A 23,437-nucleotide genomic window follows, 5' to 3' on the forward strand; every position below is an offset into this window, starting at 1 on the left:
GTAAGTATTTTTGGTAGTTGCATTTGAGAAAGGCATATGTCATAAAAATATTGAGTGATAACAATTACGAAGACTAATTAACATATCTCTGAATGTGAGGTGCACTGCCTACATTCATGTGGATTTATCTGAGCCAGAACACAGAAAGGTCAAATACTCCAACATGAAGCCATTGAAAAGTTTCAGTGTCAAATACAGGACAATGATGCTTTTCTAAATGACAGATCAGTTCCATGTACAGGGAAAGACTGACAATTCTCATATACTAGGATCCTGAGTATTTGCTGGAAAAGTTGTTGCTTAAAGTTAGTACAGCTTGATCTTCTCTAAGCAATGGAGGTGGGAGAAGGCCACCCCCAAAGCCAAGGTGTATATGCACACACTGCACACACATACACACACTCTCAATTAGAAGCTTTGTGGGTGGCCAAGAAGGCAGACACTCCAAACTGGCTTGTGACTATGAGCCAGGAATACCTGGCTGTGCCATGTTGTATGGGCTGTGGGTTTGCTCTCTGATCATTAGTTCCAGAAGCCGAAATTTAATCATTCACCAAAAGAAGACGTGATCTCTCAGGTTTCAATTTCCTTACTATGAAGTGATGGAAAAAATATATGAAACCAGCCTAGGGGTAAGAATGGCAGCTTCAAAGCCAGGCATGAGGAAAAATACAAGGAGTGGACCCCAAAGTTGGAAGCAATTACTAACTACAAACTTTCTTGCCACTGTCTGCCTAGGTGGGCACCTGATGCATTTTGCCCATTGATCCAGAATGCAAAAGTTTTAATGCATTTTTGTGAATTCTTTTTGCTTCTGTGAATTCTGATACTTCTTTCTCTGTAGATGGTATTACTTTGTGACCATATATAGAAAATCCTCCCGAGTTCAAAGGTGGAAAACGTATGTTGTCCTTGTTAGGAAAAATCAAATGGTTATGAACAGGAAAGATATTTGACTTTTGAACCCATTCAATAATCAGGGAATAAAGTCACATTTAGTCAACTGGTATTTTTCCCGTCAGCTTATGGACTCTAGAGCATGGCGGTGTGTTTGTATGTGTGTGTGGATGTGCTGTCAGCTTGTCTCTTTTATTGTCAGGCGATTGGCTTGGCTCATGAGCAGAGGTGTTCTGAATCATCCTGCTGCCCTACTGTGTGCCTTTCTGCCTCCATAGCTCCTTCTGCATCCTCTTCCCTTGCAAATTTCCTACATCCCTCTATATCAGCGGTTCTCAACCTATGGGTTCTGACCCACAGGAACTGTATCAAAGGGCTGCAGCATCAGGAAGGTTGAGAATCACTGCTCTACATTCTCTCTCTTCTCTCTCTCAAGCTGACTGTTGGCTTTGGTCTTTTGCAATGTCTGGGAAGCAAAAACAACTCAGCACCAGCAGGTAAACCGAACGTGTTGGACTTAGCCAGTCCTTTAGAAATGCTTTTGAGTGGTCTAGCCACCACTAGTTCTGTAACTCCATGAATAAGTCATTAAGATAGTCATTCATCTACCTTATCTTGGGATGTTTTGTCACTTTTACATTCAATTTCAGAGTTACGCTTATAAGTTAGTTAAACCCACATTATAGTCAGCCTGGGGTGTGTCTACATGGAGATAATGACGTGGTTTTGTTCAGTTCCAAACAGCATAACCACTTGCCCCATTGATCAAAATAGCAAAAGAACAGTTTACCTTGGTTACTAAATATCTCAGAACACTAGATTGACTATATTTGGTATTTCTGATCCAGGCATTAGTAGCTGTAACTCCAAAGTGACATTGTGTTATGGGCTTGTGCTCTCTCGAGCCATCATCCTTTGGAACAAAGTGTCCAGGGGCCTGTTACACACCCCGTCTTACTCGACTTCACAGAGAGCACTGCTGGCCACACCTTCCTTTTTGAGATTCTCCATCTTTATTTATTTTATAGTTCCTTTTATGTCTTTTCTTGAGTTTCTTCTTCAACTCTTTTCTTCTTTTACTCAACAGACTCTTCCTGGGCAATGTCATCAGTGTCTATAACTTGTCTGTCAATTTTAAGGCGATGATTCTCTAACTTTTATTCCCAACTCAGTCTGCTCTCCTGAATTTCTAAATGATTTTTTTCCCCTTGGTAGTGAAATATCCAGTTAGCAAGCTGAGAGAAATGAATTATTCTAGACACCTGAATAATCCATGATTCTTCCAAAATTCAAAACTTCTCCCTGTGCTGGTATAGCACTCTCCTATCTTCTTACTTTTGAGGAGCGGTAGTCTTAACAAAAAATAATTTGTTTAATTCCTTGGTCATATCATCCTATTCTTGCTACATCAATTTCACAATTTCAGAATGTGAAGTTGGCTTAATATTAAACAAAAAATCAAATAAAGAGACGTTTATTAACTAAACTAAATGTCAAGGGATGAAGGACTCTAATAACAGAGAAAACATCAGAAATATAACTTCATTACTTATGACTTTGAAATGGATACACTGTGTTCGACTACTTGGCAGAGTATGTCACTCCTTACGTGTGTGGAAAATAAAACAGTACCGATGCCTCTAGTAAGCTGATTTTGGTTGAAAGCATAATTCTCTACTGTTGGGTTTTAAACAGCTGCACTGAACCTACCAACCTGAGAAGAAACCTGTCTAACTTGTTTCATATAGAGACAGTGTTTTCTGCAGAGATTTCAAAATGTCAGAGAGGGAGTGCTTGGCCCTTTAGGGGAGCCGGAGGATACGACAGAGGATGCATTCAGAGCAGTGGCTGGTTCTCAAGGTTCTTAACCTTAGCCACACATCAGAACTGCCCGAGGGGAGCTCAGAAGAGTCCTGACCTGGGCTGAGCCTCAGACCAATTAAATCTGAACTCCTACTTGAGGTCTGACCCGGGCATTAGAACTTCATTAAGCTCCACAAGTATCCCAGCCTGCAGTCAAGTTCAGAAACACTGAGTGTTTCCCAGTGAGTGACTTAGGAACAGTGTAGCCCAGATGCAGTTATGTAGAAAGGCAATGTGGAGTCCTTCAGAAAACAGAACAGAGAGGAACCACAGGCAAGCATTTAGTAATCGGGAAACAGAAGAGCAACTTGGCCTTGTGATCCTACATGCCAGGCTCTTTTTGTTTCTTTTATTATTTTAAAATTGGGGTGTATGCATACTTATAAGCAAAAGTAGGTGTTACTTAATATTGTGGTGCAGATACATTTTTAAAGCTTACTAAACATTGGTTAAATGGACTGAATGGTGTATCTCTTGTTCTCCCCATAACCAGATTTGATCAAGTCCAATACTGCCTTCATCGACTGGATGACTGAGAGTATTTAATCCTATAACCTCAACCTCCTTTAAGGATTAAGACATCACATAACCCCAAATTCCTCTCTTCCCATCACAGACAAACTGTGTCAAAATGATAGATAATCTTAAAGCCCAGCTAAAGATCCGTGAAAGAACAATTCTTAAAGTCTGTTTTACAGAATTTGAACTGTAAAAAGAGAAAAAACAAGGTTGGGAGCCAGCCAAACCAAAGAGGTACCTGCCAGGCCACACCTTCTCCCCCTCAATCAACAGCACTGTCATCGGCTGCCTGACTTCCCTTACCTCACCAACAGGAGCACGTCCATTCCCTTATTAGGACACTGGCAGCAGCCAGAGAATTCGCTCCTGTCTGAGGGCCCAGGAGTGGTGTCCACAACATGTGCAGTTCATCAAAAATGAAAGTGGGGGGAGGTAATAGGCATGGGAGGGACTGGAAAAATGAAATCCCCACTATGAAGAAGAATCCATTTGGGGCAGGCCACAATTATGGTTTTGGAAAACAGAAAAAAAAAAATTCTTTTTTAAATGCCAAACCAGAAAAAAACAATCCTAATTTGTTTTTGAAATGCATTTTTTAGAAAGAACTTTTTTTTGAAACTTAGACATGCAGTCAAGGAAATTTTAATTTGAATGGATCCAGGGAGTTGAATCAGGGAGCACCTACTTGTAACTTTCAGGAAGGGATGACCTTGGGTGGTTTGTGTTGGTCTGTTCCAGCTCTAGGCCCTAGGACAGACACCTGAACCTAGAGCTGTAATTTGCTTTTTTTTTTTTTTTTTGCAGAATAAAAGCTCCATCCCTCTCCCCTTCTGTCTTTTGGCTTTTCTGTTTACAGGACTACCTTCTCTGTGCTCTGATCTTAGTCCTCACTTACCATCTTCTTCCTTTTCTCACGATTTACCAACATTCAAGCCAGGCTTTTTTCCCCTAAGTTATTGGTACAAGTGGGAGTAGCTTCCAAGTCAAAATGAGACATCTCCCTGTTATGATCTGTGTCAGCAAGGCTGTACCATTAATCCCATCCTGTTCAGTGGCTAAGCTATTTTCAGAGCCAAATCATGAACTCAGATCTATCCAAGCAATACTGGATTGCAACTCTACAAAATGCTTTCATCACACACGTGATTTAATTTGATCATAATATCCGTGAGACAGGCACTATCAGCATTTATACTTCACCGTTGAGGAAATAGGCTCAAGAGGGGCTGGGTGGCTTGTGTTCAGAGCCAAGACTTCACTATCCTTTGGGGGCTTTTCTGACTGGTGTTCATGTCATAGTACTGTGTGTGTTCTGCTTAAATGGGGAGCTTTGAAGCCTACCAGACAGAACTTTAAGTCTTCAAGTTCCCCTAGGGACTTCTAAACAAAGGGTGTCAGGGTCCCTGGGAGACTGTAGGAGTCCCAGGAATCACTTCACCCCCCCTGAGGTTAGGCTGCTGTTAGTGATGAAAAAGGAACTTGGCTAAATTTCATTTTGTTGAAGTTGTAGGTTTATCATTTCTAAGGCTAGAAAACCAAATAACAGCAGCTCTTATCTGTTTAAGAATAAACAATAACTTTGATGACTTACAAAGAAAGATGTATAAGTCCAGACAACCTTGACTTTGAATGAATGAATCAGATAAATGGTTCAAAGGATGAGGAAGCTTACTTAATGGTGAAATTCCCATTTGTGCAGGGGTTATATGGCTCCGGGCAGATGCATCTCACCTAATTCTCACAATAATACTGAATATACTTAATTGTTCTTATTTTACAGTCTAGATGAGCAAACCCAGCATGGAGAAATCAAACTACTTGTCCAGCATGATACATATAATAACTATTTTACCTATCACCTGGCAGACCATAAAATCTGGCCTCCGGGTGCTACAACATAGCTCATTCCTTTCTTTCTAGGTCTCAGTTCTCTGACGGTTGACAGGGCAGGAATTAGAAGTTAAAATATAAAGAAGTTCAGAATTATGTCAAGAGTTCATTTTCTTTCAATTGGTATACAAAAGTCAGCAATGTTAATAACAATGGAATTAGAGGAGCTGCTAGTTTTATGGCCGTCCAGTCTCCTGCTGAGGAAAGAGGCACACTTACAATCTCTTTTTGCAGTGTTTAGTCCACTGGGCTGATTATTTAGGGTACAAGTCAATGCAAGATCAAAGACTTTTGCTAGATCCTTCTCTCCAGCCCCCTAGCCCTGTTTCTTCAGAACGAGAAGCTTGCTCATCAAGCAGGATCTGATGTCATAATACAACCACTGCCAGATTCACCCACTCAAAGACCAGAGGTTAGAGCTTTGTAAGCCCACACAGGGAATAACATTCATTAAACATTAAACTGGGGAGAGCAGGGAGCCACCAGGAGCTAGCTTGGAGCCAGAAGCCCTGAGCCAGGAGCCAGGAGCCAATCTTTAGACATGCACACACATAGGCAGGGAGAGTGGGCAAGTGAGTTAACTTCTCTGCTCTCATTTCTTCATCAGTAAAATGCAGGGAATAGTACCTGACTCACGGTGGTAATATAAAGATTAAATGAACTAATATTTCCATAGTTCCCAGAGTAGTCCTTGGCATAAAGTAAATACTCTATGAGTGTCAACCATTTTAATAATTCGTTATCATCATCATCATCACATAGAAAAGACCTGAAAGGTCTCTCAGGGTGTGCTGTCGTTTCTCAACAAGAATTGGGTGGAAGGAAGGATTTTTCTGACTCAAAGATCTTGAACTACTTTTCGTTGACAATGTTAACACTAGAGGAAGCTGAGAAATGCAGATAAACACAGGAGAAAATTCTTATCTCCTGTGTGTATTTCCTTATTCCTCCTCTGTTGATTACCTTTCTTTTGTCTTTTCTTTTTTAAGGAGTGGAGGGGGAGAGTTACGGCCAAACCTGTCCAACAAATGGAATGCCTTTCATCTCTTTCTTTCTGTATCTCTTTCTTAAGCCATGTCACTTCTTATTAAAATGTAGATGGAAATTTATCATCAGAGAGCTTTATCTTCTCATGCCAGAAAAGGCATGTGTCCTAGTGGAAGAGGATAATCCCCTTTTCTGTTCTTCTTTGGGGCTGGCTTAATACCTAGACTTCATGGAGAATTGATGGGTTGGAGCTCAGTGCAGGGAGGTTGTTTCTGAATCTCACTGGAATGTTTTTTGACAAGGTTTTGACCTGCCAGGGAAAGACCCAGCTGTCCTCACTAACCCAACACCAGTAGCCAGCTGGTATTTTAAATATACTCAATAATTATCCCACTTACTGCTTATGAATTAAACAATGAAACATTGCTTTAAAGTTTTTAAATCTCTCGGTACTTGTCGTATGTTCAGTTATGTCCTCCAAAACACAGTACGTTGACAAGCTGACCCCAGTACCTCAGAATGTGACCTTATTTGGAAATAGGGCCTTTGCAGAGGTAAGCATGTTACAGTGAAGTTATCAGGGTGGGTTCTAATCCAGTGTGACTGGCGTCCTTACCAAGAGGGGAAACGCGGACACAGACACTGAGACAGACACGGACAGAAGGCAGAATACATGAAGAGACACGGGGAGATACAATCTTTGCCATGTACAGGTAGAGACTGGAGTGATGCTTCTACAAGCCAAGGATAGACAGGGACCAAAGATTGCCCCCAAACCACCAGAAGCCAGGAGAGAGGCATGGGATAGATTGTCCCTCACAGCCATGGAAAGGAATCAACCCTGGCTATTATTTAACTTTTGAAAAAGAATTTTATTTTTGTAGAGCAATTTTAGGTTCCCAGCAAAATTGAGATGAAGGTACAGAGATTTCTCATACATCGCCATATATGCCCCGTCTCTGACACATACAGCCTCCCCCATATCAATATACTATGTATCCCCCACCAGAGTGGTACATTTGTCAAAATTTACCACCTACATCGACACATCATCACCCCAAGTCCACTGTTTACATTAGGGTTTGCTCTTGGCGTTGGAGAGTCCATGGGCTTGGACAAATGTACTATGATGTTACCCACCATTACAGTATCATCCAGAGTACTGGCACTGCCCGAGTCATCCCTCCCTCTCTCCCTTCCCCTAACCCCTAGCAAGCCCTGATCTTTTTACTGTCTCCATGGTTTTGGCTCCTTAAGAATGTTATACAGTTAAATTCATATAGAACGTGGCCTTTTCAGATTGGCTTCTTTCTTTCTTTCTTTTTTTTTTTTTGAGACAGAGTCTTACTATGTCCCCCTCAGTAGAGTGCTGTGGCATCACAGCTCACAGCAACCTCAACCTCTTGGGCTTAAGCCATTCTCTTGCCTAAGCCTCCCAGTAGTTGGGACGACAGGCACATGTCACAACATCTGGTTAATTTTTTTGTTGTTGTTGTCATTGCTGTTTAGCAGGTCCTGGCCAGGTTTGAACACACGAGCCCTGGTGCATGTGGCCCCTGAGCTACAGGTGCCGAACCATATTGGCTTCTTTTTTTTTTTTTTAATTCATATTGGCTTCTTTCAGTCAGCAATATGCATTTAAATTTCTGTCATGTCTTTTCATGACTTGTTAGCTCATCTCTTTTCAGTGCTGAATGATACTCCATTGCCTGGATGCACCACAGTTTATTCCCTCACCCACTGAAGGACCTACCTGTTATTTTAACCCACTCAATGTACGTTACTTTGTTAAGGAACTCCTAGGAAACTAATATAGTGCTTAATTTAAGGACTGAATGATTCTACTTTGTTAATAAATGTTTTTCAATAATTTCTTGCATCATGTACTATTTATTTAGGTGAGTGGTTCATCACATTGAACTGGCAGCCTATCCTAACTTGTAAATTTATTCTCTCCTATGCTCAGTTTTTACCTTTCATCCTGTGGTATGTGGCAACCTTAGAGGGAGATTTACTTACAGGTCTGAGGTAGGCTCATAAAACCTAAGCCCTCTTAGGTTTCTAAGGGTAGCTGGATTGTAGAGCCACTCTAGTCACTAGGAGTAGATGGGACTCCCTCCCAGCCCAGCAATCTCCAGGATCTAGAGAGACAGACTCATAATATTTGTCAGGGTCAAACTGAATAAACAAGCAAGGTCACACACTTAGACATTTATACAGGGAAGGGAGAGGAAGTGGAAAAATATTTCCCACGTTATGAACAGATAGACCCAGGATGGTTCAGTCTAGAACTGCAAGGCTATTTTCCTTGGGGTGAATGGAGCTGGACCTATTTCCTGGTTACCCTTCACTCAATGAGATTAAAAGGAAAGTCCCTGCCTGTGCTTGGGTCTAGCCCTTTTGTGATTAGGAAGTATTCACTTCTTAGAGAGCTAACCAGGCCAGGTGAGGTGGCTCACACCTATGATCCTAACATTCTGGGAGACTGAGGCAGAAGGATCTTTTGACTTCAGGAATTTAAGACCAGCATGAGAAAGAGTGAGATCCCCATCTCTACTGAAAAAAAAAAAAATAGAAAAAATTAGCTATGGCAGGAGGATCACTTGATCCCAGGAGTTTGAGTTAGGCTGATTCCATGGCACTCTAACCTAGGGTGACAGAGTGAGACTTGGTCTTAAAAAAAAAAAAAAAGAAAGAAAAGAAGAGAAAAAGTAAAAGAAAGAGAAGAAGAAAGAAGAAAGCTAACCAGCATGAGAATGCCAATTTTTCACAATATACCTCTTCAGGTTGCAAGAGGTGTGCTCCAATTTGTGGAGACCTTAGCCAACTTTAAAAGGTAGAGGTAATGGCCAGGCTTACTGCATTTAATTCCAGGAGGTATATATACTTTTACTATAGGTAAATTTTGTTTCCCTGCCCCCAAAATATGTTGGAGTCCTAACACTCAAGATGTGACCTTATTTAGAACTAGGTCTTTCTAGATGCAATCAAGTTAAGATGAGGTCATTGGGGTAGGCCCTAATCCAATATGGCTGGTGCCCTTTGGACACACACAAGCACTTGCAATAAAGGAAGGCTAGGTGAAGGGACACAGGGACAATGCCATATGGAGTTATGTCACCACAAGCCAAGGCATATTCAGGGCTACCGGAAGCCAGAAGAAGCAAGGAAGGATTCTTCCCCTGTAGGTTTCAGAGGGAGCAGCACGGCCCGGCAGATACCTTAATTCCAGGTGTCCAGAGGGAGATTTACTTACAGGTCTAAAGCTGAGCTGTGAGACAGCACGTTTCTGTTGTTCTAAGCCACTCAGTTCACAGAACTTTGTTATGGCGGCCCGAGGAAATTAACTCAGCTCCTCACAGTCAGTCACACTTTTGTGATTACCTCGACGCTCCCTCAGATTCATCTCCTGTGCACCCTGTTCATGCTAATTATCAATGTTAATTGCCTATGCCACCTTCTCCATTTTTGATACTTACCAAGCACCAGGCATTGTGCTCCAAAAAAAAAAAAAAAAAAACTTACATATATTTTTCTCTTTTTGTAGATGAATAAATCGAAAAACTCAGAGAGATTCCACAATTTGCTCAAGAGCACACAGTTAATAGAATAATGGGACTAAGATTTGAATCCAAGGTTATCTGGATTTCAAAGTCAATATTCTCAATTTATACTTTCCTCACCTGTCAAGAATACTTAAAGATTAGTGGCATTTGCTGACAGACAAATCCCTACATCTTACTTCGTCCTCTGCACAGCACACCTGTTTTAGGCCAAGCCAGAAAAATGGTAGTTCTATGTTTTGCCAAAACAGTCAGCTTTTAGCAAAAACGTATAGCAGTACAAATTATTGTAAGTAAACGAAACAACTAAAATCTGAGATGAAGAAATATGATTTTCCTAAAAGAAAAAGGATGTTTTTACTAAATGCAAGGCAATCACAAACTGAATTCTGCTGCTGTTCACCCTGGCATCAGTCACTTAGTCTGCAGAAGACACCATGGCATTTCTGTTCTGGGGTCTTTGGGAGGGGAGTGCTTAGAGGTAAGGGAAGGGGAGGAAATATGACAGTTGTGAAGCATCCACTGTGGTTTACACACTTTTGCACAGTTAGTGCCTTTGATTTTCACTAAGTGTGTAAGGCAGATAGTATTCATTCTTTTTTTTTCTTTTGAGACAGAGTCTTACTTTGAAGCTGTGGCATCATAGCTCATACCAACCTCAAACTCTTGGGCTGAAGAGATCCTCTTGCCTCAGCCTCCCCACTGACTGGGACGACAGGCACTCATCACAGTGCCTGGCTATTTTTTAGAGACAGAGTCTCACTCTTGCTCAGTCTGGTCTCGAACTTTTGTGCTCAAGCAATCCACCAGCCTTGGCTTCCCAGAGTGCGAGGATTACCAGCATGAGCCTCCGCGCCTGGCTATAGTATTTATTTTGTACAGATGGAGAAACTTAGGCACAGTGAAATTAAGTGACCTGCTCCAGGTCACATTGAGTAATGAGTGGAGTCTAAACACAGATGTGGGAGTCAGGATATCTGGTCCTAGTTTCTCACTTGTCAAGAATGTGCCTGTTCAGTGCTATGAGGGTTGGGCCGGGGCAGGAGGAACACTGAGACTCTTTCCCCCACCTGCAGCAGTGCCTGCCCCACACCAGAAAGGCTGCCTACCAGTCAGTAGGGGTCACTTGCTCCTTTTCTGCTGCCAGTTCAGTGGCCCTAACCCACTGCCCTCCTGCCCCAACTTACTCCATCAAAAGGTGTGTGAGCACAGTCCTTTTTAACTGAATTCTTAAGCATATCATACACGTTTATGAAGTAGTTGTGGAAACCAATCCACACAGAAATTACAAAGATCATGAAAGCAGCATAAGGCTAGGTTTAAAAAACTGCTTACATTTTATGCATTTTATGTATTTTTCTCTGGAAAATAGGGAGGTATTGATGAGCGGTGGCCTCGATGGGGTACTGATGATCTGTGTAAAGGATGTTTTCATTCATTAAAGAACAAAAGTGGCCAATTTCTTTCTTTCTCTTTGGTGAGTGCACACATTCCCAGGAAGGACCTGCCATCAGTCAGGGGGAAGTAGAAGGAAGAACAGAGCTCATGCAGCCAGCAGAGGTGCCCTGCAAGGCCCAAAGGTCTGTGCTACTTAGACCTATTTCTATGCTAAATAGGAATTGAGCAGGCTTGAAAGAAGCATTCATCCTAATCAAGGTCTGTGTGAGATGAGGTTTGGAACAGCCATAAAGGAAAAGTGAGGAGATCAATGAGAAAAATACCATATTTGATCTAGAAATTCATTGCTATAATAAACTTCTTAATGAAATTATCTTAATACAATTATCTCTTTACTGACTAGTTTTGTTTAATATTAGTTGCTTTTAGGAAAACGTGGTCTTAAAGACAGTGGAAATTTGTGTTTATAGATCTACTGGTTTACAGCCGATAACATCAGGCAAAGCACTGCTCCTTCACTAATTGGCCCCTGACTTAAAAACTCCATGACCACTTAGTGGCTTTCTTGATTTTAAAACCAGAAAAAGCATTTAAGGACTCAAGGGTCAGGATGACCTGGCCGCACTTCTTAAATACAGAGCTAGCTTTACTATCACAAACAAATGTCAGTCTGAGATTTTCATTTATGAACTTCCATCCCATTAGAGCCTGTTCAAGGATCCTTCCCCAGATCTCTATAAAGAATAATATTTCCTCCAGTAGTTCCCCTGATATTAAATTTTAATCAGGAAAAGTAAGGCTCTTTAACAGTAAGTTGCATTTGCTTCATACTCAATTCTGTATACTTGAATGTACATCATTACACTGCATGTCCTTGCTCACCCTGCAAGTTACGCAGAGCAGAGCAAACGTTAGCAGCTCCAATTTATAGCTGCATTGCAGTGAGTTGACACGATCGTCAGTGCTGATTACTAAAGGATCTAGACCAGAATCCAGACCCTCCAACTCCCATCCTAAAAAAACTTTCTTCAAACCTTTAGGCTGACCCCAATGCTGGCAGCCTGGGTGGTCACTAGCTAGCAGAGCTTCTTATGCTCCTCTGGAGGCAGGGACCAGAGATAACCAAGGTCATGTGTTATGTTCAGTGGTTTCAAACTTTAGTTACATGATCCATTGGCAGCTTCTGAAATCTACTGAGTGGATCATAAGCAGCATTCTTAAGTGAAATAGAACAGTATGGAAAATATCAGAGGACACTGCCTACAGCAAGGGTGAGAACTGTTTTGTGAAATTTTTGTTTCAAACATAAATATCGTAGCTAAGTATTGCATCACAAAGTGAAATGCATTTCTCTCAGAGGGTCATGGAAAAGAAAAGTTGAAAGCCCTGATGTAGATAATGCTAATCGCATAGCTGTAGCCGAAGAAAGGTTTCTGCAGTGTGTGGGAGGCTGGGAGAAGAGATAACCTCGAGGTCAGATCCTGTGCTTTGCCCTGTTAACGTACTTAGTGCCCAGTCAGTGGAGCAGTACTAACCAGCATGGGGAACCCGTAATGCATATTTATTGAATGAATGAATATGACTGAGGTTTACAAATTTTTTTTAAGGACTTCCCTTAAAAATTCAATTAGGCTTAGAAATGAATCCAGGCAGCACTACATTTAGGAAGAGCTTTATTTCCAAATCTTTCATTTGTAAATTGCACATGGTAGTTGAGATCTTAGGCCCAAGATATGTCTGAAGCTAATACTGAGAACTGAAGCTGCATTTCTACAGGAAAAGTCATCCTTATTGGCTCAGTGAAGAATGCGAGGGGCAAATGAGCCTCCAGGGGACAGAGGAACTGCTCCCTTACACCCCAGACCTCTTGCCACTGCTGTGCCCGCCTCTGCCATGCCATTCTGATGGGCCAGGCGGGCTGTGAGAAGCAGCGTAGAGTGAGGGCTCCTTTCAAAGATCAATAGGTCAAAGAAGGAAAAAGTAAAGAACAATGCAAATAACATCAACCAGGTGGGAAAGGCAGGGTAGAGGGTGCCCAGTGCCGAACCAGTGTGGTTGCGGCTAGGCAGATGTTCACAGAGAAAACACATGCAAAAGTCAAGACCACCTCCACAAAGGCTTGGAGGACCACCTCCCTAATCACCACAGGACAAGCAACACAGCAATATCCTTTAGTGTCAGTGACCTACTTCTCCATCATTCTTTCTTATTTTTCATCCATGAACAGCAAGGTACAATTTTATACTCAACTATACAAGAGGTCCAAAAAATTCAATCACTTAAAACCTATCTTCAAATCCAAAAGTGAACAAAAATGGGCAATTTGGGGAGAGGGAGGGAAGGGGAGAGGGGAGGATGGAGGGAGGGAGGGTGATTGGTGGGATCATGCCTATGGTTCATCCTATAAGGGTACATGTGAATCTTTCTAAATATAGAATATAAATGTCTTAACACAATAACTAAGAAAAGGACATGAAGGCTATGTTAACCAGTTGGACGAAAATATTTAAAATTGTATATAAAAATAGCACACTGTACCCCATGACTGTATTAATGTCCTATGATTTACTTAAAAAAAAAAAAAATGGGCAATTTGATATACAAACCAACAGTCACAAAATGTATATATCAATTACTTTGTAGGAGAGAAGGCCACTGTCACTGGACTAATGATTTTCACTTTGAAGATATCACTAACAAATGAGTTTCCTGATATCCTTGGTTACAGCAGGATAGAGAACGGGACCACTAGCGGTAGACACATTAACAGGCATTAGAAGAGATAAAAACATGAATAAGAAGACAGAAGACATCCTATAATAATTGGATCCATTTTTGGATGGGAATCTTAGTCTTTGAGGTACCAATATTTTACAGGATGATTTAAAAAACTACATTCATAATAACAACTCCCAGCAATTGGAAATTGTTTCAAATATATTGTAATATTTATGTTAAAGAAAGTAAGGATAATTTACACTAGAAAAAACATATAAATTTATAAAATTTAGCATGCTGGAAAACTGTAATGGTACATTTTCTAATAACACAGATAAATCAGGTATTCCTATACTTTTTACAATTGCAACATTCCTTTCTTACTTTTCATTCTTCATTTCTACAGAATCTTACACAATTGCACCTATCATTTATTTATTTCCTTGCAATGTTTTTAGGTTGGTTCTTTCAGAAAATAGTGGGACTAACTAACTAATTATCTGTGTTTCCTTGATTCCATGATTTTAGCATGTATGTGCCCTCCACATTTGTTATAAAATGTGACACAAGCATAAAACTTTTAACTTTTATCCTCGAGATATATAAAAGCATACTTCTTTATAAGCAATGCAACTCTTAAGGGACTAAAATACAAGTATTTACAAGAAACCAAAAATCTTGACTCAAGTAACCTTCATTAAGGCTTTAGGAAAATGGTAAAAGTAGCAGTGAAAGTCTTAACCTTGCAAGCAACAGACTCTCTCAGTGATCTTAGCAGGAACAAATCTAAACACACCTTGAAATCTAAAGAACTGAACAGCCATTCACACCTGCCCCTGAAAATAACATGGCCCTTGTGTAGGTTTTGGCATTTAGGAATTTTTACACGCCTCATGTAAAAATCACTGCCAATCTTGTTCTGTAGGTGATGAAACCAAGATAAATTATCTGATGGAAAAGCAAAGGAATTTAGAATTCATTTTATTGGGCACCTGCTATAGCATTTAGCCTAATATTTCATGTAAAGCAAAAGGAACAGAAACTCTGTTTAAATGACTCAAATGAAAAGTGTCAACTTGATGAGCTGAGTTTGATTTATTCAATAATAGGAAACGTAATGTTTTCTCCGCATGGGCACTATTCTGGATGCTGAAGATTCAAAGATTCAGAACAGCTCCTGCCCTCAAGTTTATCACCATCTCTTGGTGAAGACAGGCATGGTCACCACTAACTCTAGTACAAGGCCAATAATAGAAGAATGAACAATGGTCATTCGAATGGAGTGAAGAGAGGAACTGAGGAGGGTTGTAGGGGAAAGGAGCATCTGATCAGATTTTGTAGGATAGGAAGGACATCAGAACAAAGGAGCGTGAGGGTCTTCCTTGTGTAGGGAATAGAGTGAAGGAAGCTATTGAGGTGGCCTGTACTTGCTGACTTTGGGAATACATGAAAGGCCTGGGTTAGTTGGAACAGGAGGAGGCCAGGATGGGAAAGAATATTGAAGGCAGATTGTGCAGAACTTTGAATGTTCTAATAAGGAGAATGGGGTCTATCCTTGAAGGTGGAGGCAGGAGACTGAATCAGAAAGGGGAGAGACACTGGGGCTGGGGACCAGATAGGAGGCAATTATAATTATGGGACTGGGTGAGAGGCAGGAAGAAGTGAAATCCAGGAAATGATGGGTGAGTAGAGAAGGGAGAGACACAGGGAAAGAATACTGATAGAACCCCAGGCATGAGGGGGTAGAAAGGAGAGCCAGGACTGAGAATTGAGAGAGACAGACAGGTGGACAGAAATACTGGGCTCTTTTCCTAGCACTCCATGCTCTAGTGCTGACCTACTACGTGACCCTGGGCAAGCCCTTCACGAGCCTCACTTTCCTCATCTGTAATAAAGATATTAAATGAGATCATTGGTTTCTAAATTGACCCATGGAGAGCTAGCTAGGATTCCAAGGAAGTTTTTTTTTTTTTTTTTGAGACAGTCTCACTATGTCGCCCTTGGCATCACAGCTCACAGCAACCTCAAACTCTTGGGCTTGCTTCAGCCTCCCAAGTAGCTGGAACTAAAGGTGCCTACCCAAACACCCGGCTATTCTTTTGTTGCAGTTGTCATTGTTGTTTAGCTGGCCAGGGCTTGAACCCACTGTGTTCCATGCACGTGGCTGGTAATGTAATCACTGTGCTATGGGTGCCCAGCCTCCAAGGAAGGTTTGGTGGAGGGGTGTGCAGGTGGGGTACAGGAAGGATGAGGAGGGGGGTGGAGGTATGCCCAGGTGGAGCTCTACATCCCAAATCTTCTCTGTAACCAGCACTTCTCCTCTACATAAGAGATTTCCTTGTAAGATTAAATTGGATTTTTAAAAAAGTTTGATAAGCATTGGACTATATAGAAAATCTCTAAAACCACTGTGAGCTCTCACACTTGAGTAATCACAGTTACAGAAACTGGTTATCCAGAAGATCTGCTAATATGATGGATGCGGGTCTTGTCTGGGGGGACCCCTTTGAGTTCTCCTGTTTATTTGATTAACTGTTGCACAAATGCTGGAACAATTAGAACAACAATTGTCATGCTGAATCTGTGCCAAAACTCTCAAAAATGGAAAAGACTTACTAAAAGGCCATTTGGTGTTCTTACTCTTGGGCGGTACCTTTTCCCAGGACCCAGTTAGCTTTTCAAACCTCATAAACGCCAGCGCGAAAATGGCCCTTGCCTAGGAATACAAAGACACGGCTTCACCCTGGCTGTTGTCTGACTCTGGGTAAGTTGAGTTACCCCTCTGGGTTCTGTTTCCCTGTCTGTGGAAAGAGAGTGTTGCACCAAAGATCCCAGAGGCCCTCTGGCTTTAACATTCCAGAATTTCATGATCCTAAACCCTTGCAGCGCCTTATCTGAACAATTCCCTGATCAATAGCATATGCTCTGGGTCTTGTCCTGTTGCAGTCAGATGGTCAATATACTGAGGGCTTTGGCTGTTTACTTTAAGGATTGGGCAATGTATGATTTAGCCAGAATCTCTGAGTCTTGCAAATGGATCATTCTGGGGGCTCAAGTCTAAATTAACAGCAGATCTTTAGAAACACAATGCTTTGTGGATCCGCATTTGGAGTAGAGAAACCCATGCCTAGGTATAACCCCTTGCTAATGGTCTCAAACCACCATTAAAAATAGAAGAGAGGAAATGCGGAGAATCAGAGCCACCACTCAGCTGAGTCCAGAAAGTTTCACACAGGTCTGAAACTCACACACTCACTGCATTCCTTTCCCTCCCGGGGTCTCCTCTCCCCTCCCATTCCCACGATTTTTTTTTTTTTTTCTTACAACAATTCGTTTGCTTACAAAAAAGAAAAGAAAACCCAAGCGAAGTGAGGACTCACTGGGAGAGCGCGGCCAGGCTGCGTCTTCCGTGCGATCCAGATCCACCCAGCATGTCCGCGGCGGGGAAGGGGCGGCGGGCCGCTGGAGGTGCAGACCTCGCGGGCGGTCAGGGCGTGGGCCGCGCCCGCCACGGGGCCATGTTACTGCGGCCGAAATGCAGCGTGCAGGATGCTCCCGTGTTCTCCCTTTGTGTTAACACTTTGGTCTGTCCCTGTGACGAAAGTCTGGGCTTGTCCTCAGCCAAATCTACTCCTCCCCACCCCTTCCCTCACATAGGATCATCAGAGAGCTGATTGTTATTTTTTACTGTAATCTCTCTAATAGAAGCCCATCATGTTTGGCTGTTAAAGGACACTGATTGCTTTGAGATTTCCAGAATGTTAGCGCTGAGTAGTAGGGGCCAGGATTGCCATCACTTTTCCTGATGAAGATTTTCTATACTTAACTATGAATAATTGTCCCAAGGTAGTTAACTAGCCAAAAGAAAAGATGCTGATGGCGTTTTGGAAAATAGTTAATCATAATATTACATGCATACATAACAATTCTGACAAGATCAACAGAAATCAGCCCACCAAAAAGTTCATCCGGGTGCAGTTCTCAGGCTCTCATTCTGAGCTCTGTTCTCAATTAGCATTGGTGTAGGTGGCTTCCAAAGCAAACAGTTCCCACTGAGAAATCAAATCTGAGAAACTCCTCTTATCCCCTTTATCCAGGGAAAGATGCATGACAAAAAATGCAAACCCAATACCCAGAGATGAAGGGAGATGGGCCGGCTCAGTGATGGGTTGGACCATACTGCGTGTTTGGTGCTCACAATCCCTCCAAGAAACCAGGGCAACAGCCTGCCTGGGAACATGTTGCAACAGCAGCAGCCCATGTCTGCACCCATGGTACCCTGGTGGTGATCTCATCATCCCAGCCAGGCAAGGCAGTGCGGTCAGCAGCTTGGAAAGCAACCAAATTCCAGCCCCTGAGGAGGGAGTGGAGTTGCTGCTATCTGGAGATGACACTCAGACACCGCTTGACTTATGAATATGTTTCTTCATGTCTGGTGAGCAGTAAACAGATTGGTCTTGGGACACTCAGTCCCCTATGGGACCGGCTTTCTGTCAAATGAGTAGAGCAACTCAGAGCAATGCAATGTAGGGTTAAGACTGTTCCTCTGGTGAATAGCAGGACAAGCAATTGACTTCGCACATTGAGAGCCCCTTCACGGAATGAAAGAGACCTTTGAGAGCCACGGCTTCTCCGCGCACGGAGACATGTGCACTGAAGCACGGAGCATTTCGACAATGCTCCCAGGGTCAGGGGCTGAGCTACAGCTCCTGCCCTCCTGCTCAAGCTGAAGTTTCATTCACGTGGTCAAATGCTCTCTTCACATCAACTTGCTAGGAAATTTGGATTGTTTTCCTGCTACTAGGCTGTCATCAAATTCATTATTGACAGTGTAAATATAGTTTGATGAACTTCAAGGATCTCTCCGTGTATGATGATGCACACCTGCATTTAAATATCCCTATGACTATACACACAGTTACTGAACATACAGGGACCAAAGTAGAACATAAGACATCCTGAACATGGAGCTGCATCTGCCTTCCTATAAGAGGACTTAAATACTCACTGACTCCCCTTGAGTTTATCGTTCGGAAGCTGAGGTAGAAACATCAGTCCTTTGCTGCTCCCCCTTCTGCTGATTTTTGTCCATTTAATTTTTTCCCTTCATTTACTTATAAAATTTAGTGGTTTGCTGTAGTAGGCAGCATACCTTTGCCCCCAAGATGTTCATGTCCTAATCTCCAGAACCTATGAATATGTTACCTTGCATGGCAAAAGGGACTTTTTGGAAATGCTTAAAGGACCTGGAGACAGGGAGAGAATTCTGGATGATCCAGGTGGGCCCAGTCTAACTACACGAATCCTGTAAGCAGAGAACCCTTCCTGGCTGTGAACAGGGGGAGATATGACTACAGAAGAATGTTCAGAGAGACGCGATGTTGCTGGCTCTGCAGATGGAAGGAGGAGGCCCAGAGCCCAGGATTGGGGCAGCTTCAACAAAGCTGAAAAAGGCAAGGAAACGGACTTTTGGTTCCCTAAAACCTCCAGAAAGGAATGCAGCCCTGCCAACACCTTGATTTTAGCTCAATGAGACCAATGTAGGATTTCTCATCTATAGAACTCTACATATTAAGTTGTGTTGTTTTAAGCCACTGATCTTGTGGCTATTGTAGTAATGCTAGGAAAGACATACATTTGCTGATGGGACTCATTTGACCTTGGGAATAAATATCAACTCCCGATTTCCTCCTTCCCACCTACCCAGCTCCAGTTCTGAGGTGGCGAGTATAGTTGTGGCACATTCAGAATAGACTCATAAAATGGAAAAGTTAGCCCTTCTCTCCCTCCCTCTCTCTTTCTCACACATATCACCTCCCTTATCCTCCCTGGAGGAGAGTGACAATTTAGTCATCTTCTGCTCACAAGCTGACAGTTGTGTACGAAGGCCGGTCCCCCAGCTGTAGAGCTAGAGAAGGGGAAGGCAGCACACCCACGGCTGCCCGTCTGTATTAGGGGGATGCATGTGGGTAGTGGCTGTCTGTTTTCCGTGGGGGGCAGTAAAACTCACTGGTGTCCTAACTCATGCTACCTGGGAGGGTACTGACATGGGAACAGGGGAGAGAAGTGAGTCTTGAACCTGGGTCAGACACTATCTGGAGACAGGAAAGGCACAAAGGCCAAAGAAGGGCAGATGTGGTGTGTGAGGAGGCAGAGAGCTAGCCAGTGAGTCAGAGATCCGCGCAGGTCTGCGGGAGGCATAGCTTCCCAGGAGTCCTTTGAGATCCAGTGGCTGGGGCTGGAGACACGGGGAGAGGAATTAGGGACGGTGGCCAGAAGGTATCTGCGAACAGTGTTCTGTTCCTGCAGACTCACGAGTATGTGTGCTTTTACTGCATGGCAGAGACATGGTACTCAGAGCTCACCTTCCAGAACTGGCGCTTCTGAGAGCCAAGCTAATCCCCATTCACTGGCACCATGAGCAGCTGGACCCCTTCAGCAAGATCGTAGGTGTCTTGAATGTGATGATGCTTCAAGCCCCATCACTGGGGAAAATGAAAGCCTGGCCACTCTCGGATTACTCATGCATTCTTTGTTTCTGGACACTTTATTGTTTAATTTTTCATCAAAGAGATTCTGGGCTGGGAAGGTTTGAGGGAGGTCAGTGCAAGAGAAAGGAACAGCTCCCACCACAGGGTGGTCCTTTATTAATAAAATATGATTTTTAAAAATAACTTTACTTCTTGGAGGTAGGAGACTGGGCCACATGATCTGTTCCAGACTTTACAGTCTGCAATGGCTGTTTAAGAACAGCTTCTACCTTGGAGCAATTCCCTAGGGAAAACAGAGGGCTGTGGGAAGTGCTGTGCACGCTCTGATGCACTTAGGACGCACACGTGCACGCCCAGCATATACAAGCACATGGACACGCATCCGTGCTCTCACACACATGTGCACATGCACGCGCATGCACACATATGCACAGGCTTGTATACACGTGTATACACACCCAGAGACATTCTACAGAAACTTCAGATAAACCCGAGGGAGACCTACTCACTGGGGAGGCAATAGTTCTGGTGATTTAAAGGAGATTTTTTAAAAGGCTCTTGGAGATAAATTTTCTTATAAACAAATTCATAGACTCCAGACTCTTAGAACTAAGCAAAAAGTCTTGCCTAGACAGCTGCTGGCGGAGAGGCGGGTGGGATGTAGGTAGAGGGGTTACTGCATATTTGCAGGCAGAGCCTCTTTCCTCCTTCTCCCTTGGCCCCTTGCAGCCGCCCCCCACAGCTGATGGCATCACCCCCTCCACCCCTGCTATGGCATTGAACATGCTCACTCCAACTATATGGCTCGGTACTGTCCCAGGATGGTGCTTTTAGTGAATCCTCCTAAGAAGTCTCATGAATGGTTCCTCCCTTCCTCTATCTCCCTTTGCAGAAATTACAGACTTCTCCCATTTCCTTGCTTTATACCCTCCAGCAACTTCTTTTCCCTGCCTCTCCTTCCCCATGTGTCCTGGCCAACGTCTTTGACGTTCCCACGGCGTCTTCCTCTAGGAACATGTGTTGGGTGGGTAGGGGTGGCTGGGGAAACGCGTGGACTGCTATGGAAAGCCCTAGTTCACCCCTCACCATAGGCTTCCAGTGTGACTCTCTGTCCTCCACCAGAGTCCTTACGGCCTGCGCTGATACAGTTTCCTTAATTACTCTTTGCCTCCATTGTCTATAAGCCTAAAACACGGGCTGGAGGTGCTACACTCCCTCATTGACCTATGATGGGTGATGAGTGACCACGTAGTTTCATCCCAGCAGGTTTATTTCTTCTTTTCCTTTTTTTCATTGCACTAAGCACTGTGGGGATCCAGTGATAAGAAAGGCTGTCCCAGTGGGAGATAAGATATGTGCACAAAGATTTTCATGCAAGCTAGAAAGTGAACCGTGCTCTGAAAGCAGTAGAGCTGAAGTGCTGTACTTCCGAAGGTGACATCCTGTGATCCAGGTCCAGTGTTCAAGCTCCCTAATGCTTGATTTATTCTGCTATCAAACTGGACTTCCCACTGCTGAAACTTATTAGGGCCACAGGTATTAAGTCATCCTTTAGTCTCATCCTTTCTAGGCTAGTTGCCAATGCCTATTTTCCATCATTTTAGTATCAGCCTGAAATATAACAAATGGGAAACCAAAATTGGACATAATAAACGTTGACCGAGGCTGGACGCAGTCCCAGTGCCGCCTGCCACCTTCCTGTTAACACATCCTAACATCATTTTCACACTGATAACAGCATCTCTTACAGAGATCGGCTCGTTCAGTTTTGTGCTAAAGCCAGGGTTTTTTCCCTTCTCCAGATTTGTTGCTTCATCAGTCTAGTTCCAGCATTTATCTGTACAGCTATTTTTGTTATTATTATTTGCCCTTAATAGAGTGAAATTCATTCTGTTTTCAGAGAACCAGTTTTCAACTTTTAGGATACCCTGCGTCATATTTTTCTTGTCTAAAGTCTTGGAAACTTAAAAAATAAAAAACCCTGAGGAACATAAGGGCTGATTTAAAAAAGGGAAAAAAGTTTCTTTCAAAGAGCACCCTCCTGAATTTCAATACATGAGAAGTCTAACTATCTATTTGAGACAATGTACAGCCCTGGGTTCCAGACGTCACCAACAGAGTGTTAATGCATTTCCGCCTCCCCTCCTGAGACTGTGAGCTCCTTGAGGAGGGGAACCGTGTCATACTCATCCTTTTGATCCTACCCTTGCCCCAGATAGCACAGTGCTTGGTGTAGGGCAGGCCTCTGTAACATGCACAGCATAAACAAATTAGGGCAAATAAGGACCTTGACCACATTAGTGTATTTTTCTATGACTGAGTCAAAACCAGAGGATAAGAGGTATGAGTGGTGGTCTGGCTTCATGCTGAGTTGTGCTGTGGCTACCACCAGCACTGAGATCCAGCTGGAGATGCGTGACTGAGTGGTGAGGTGGGCTTAGATGAACAATTTGCAGGAGGCAGGGGGTTCTGGGCTTATGCTATTGTGTATCTTGGAATTGGCCCCTCAGCCCAGCATTGCCCTGAGGAGAGGCGGCCGCAGAGGGATGCTGAAGCTGTTTGCACAGGGTGTTTGCTGAGTCTGGGCCAAGCTTTAGTGTCAGGTGAGAAAGAGTAACAGAGCAGGGGAGAGGTTTATTATCCCTAAGACTGAAGAGAATGCAAGGCCATTTTGGTGCCTCCAAAGGTTGTATCACAAGATTGCATCCTTGACACAGAGGCCCACAGTCCCAGTGTGGGCTCCGAGGCAGTGACAGTGGAGGGTCCTACAAATGACTTCATGTTCGGGGCCTCACTGGGGTGGGGACCAAGCAACAGGAGCTATGGCAGGTTGTACATAGTAGTAGTTCAGCAAATCATTCATGAGCTGTGGAGACGGCCATAGTGACTTCCAGCACCAACCAGATGGACATTTGTAGTTGGAGCAGGGAGACAGCCTTATATGAGCAGGTAACATAAGAGCAATATATCATTAGGACTGTGATTCTATTGGCATCCATATGCATATTCTTACTGAGGATCTGTGAGTAACAACTGTAAGGTCTCTACAACTTGTAGAAACTATATTTTATTCTAAAGTCTCTTAGACAAACTAAAATGAATTAAGAATAC

The 23,437-nt window shown here is 43.0% G+C and overlaps 1 protein-coding gene across 9 annotated transcripts in view; it reads right to left on the reverse strand.

Annotated features, from left to right (window-relative positions):
- The window catches only part of CALD1 (caldesmon 1), a 215,626-nt gene that overhangs the window by 52,018 nt on the left and 140,171 nt on the right, over positions 1-23,437 (reverse strand). For 2 of the 9 annotated variants that reach the window (XM_023514230.1, XM_003791603.2), the window contains exon 1: positions 17,216-17,481. The exons of the other annotated variants lie outside the window; for them this stretch is intronic. In XM_023514230.1, the coding sequence (XP_023369998.1) occupies positions 17,216-17,268 (53 nt within the window). In that variant the 5' untranslated portion in view covers positions 17,269-17,481. Of the gene's footprint in view, positions 1-17,215; positions 17,482-23,437 lie in introns of those variants that run through there. 9 annotated transcript variants of the gene reach the window in all.

The sequence above is a fragment of the Otolemur garnettii genome, unplaced genomic scaffold (genome assembly GCF_000181295.1).
Source record: "Otolemur garnettii isolate 467f Iridium unplaced genomic scaffold, OtoGar3 scaffold00049, whole genome shotgun sequence".
Lineage (NCBI taxonomy): Eukaryota > Metazoa > Chordata > Mammalia > Primates > Galagidae > Otolemur > Otolemur garnettii.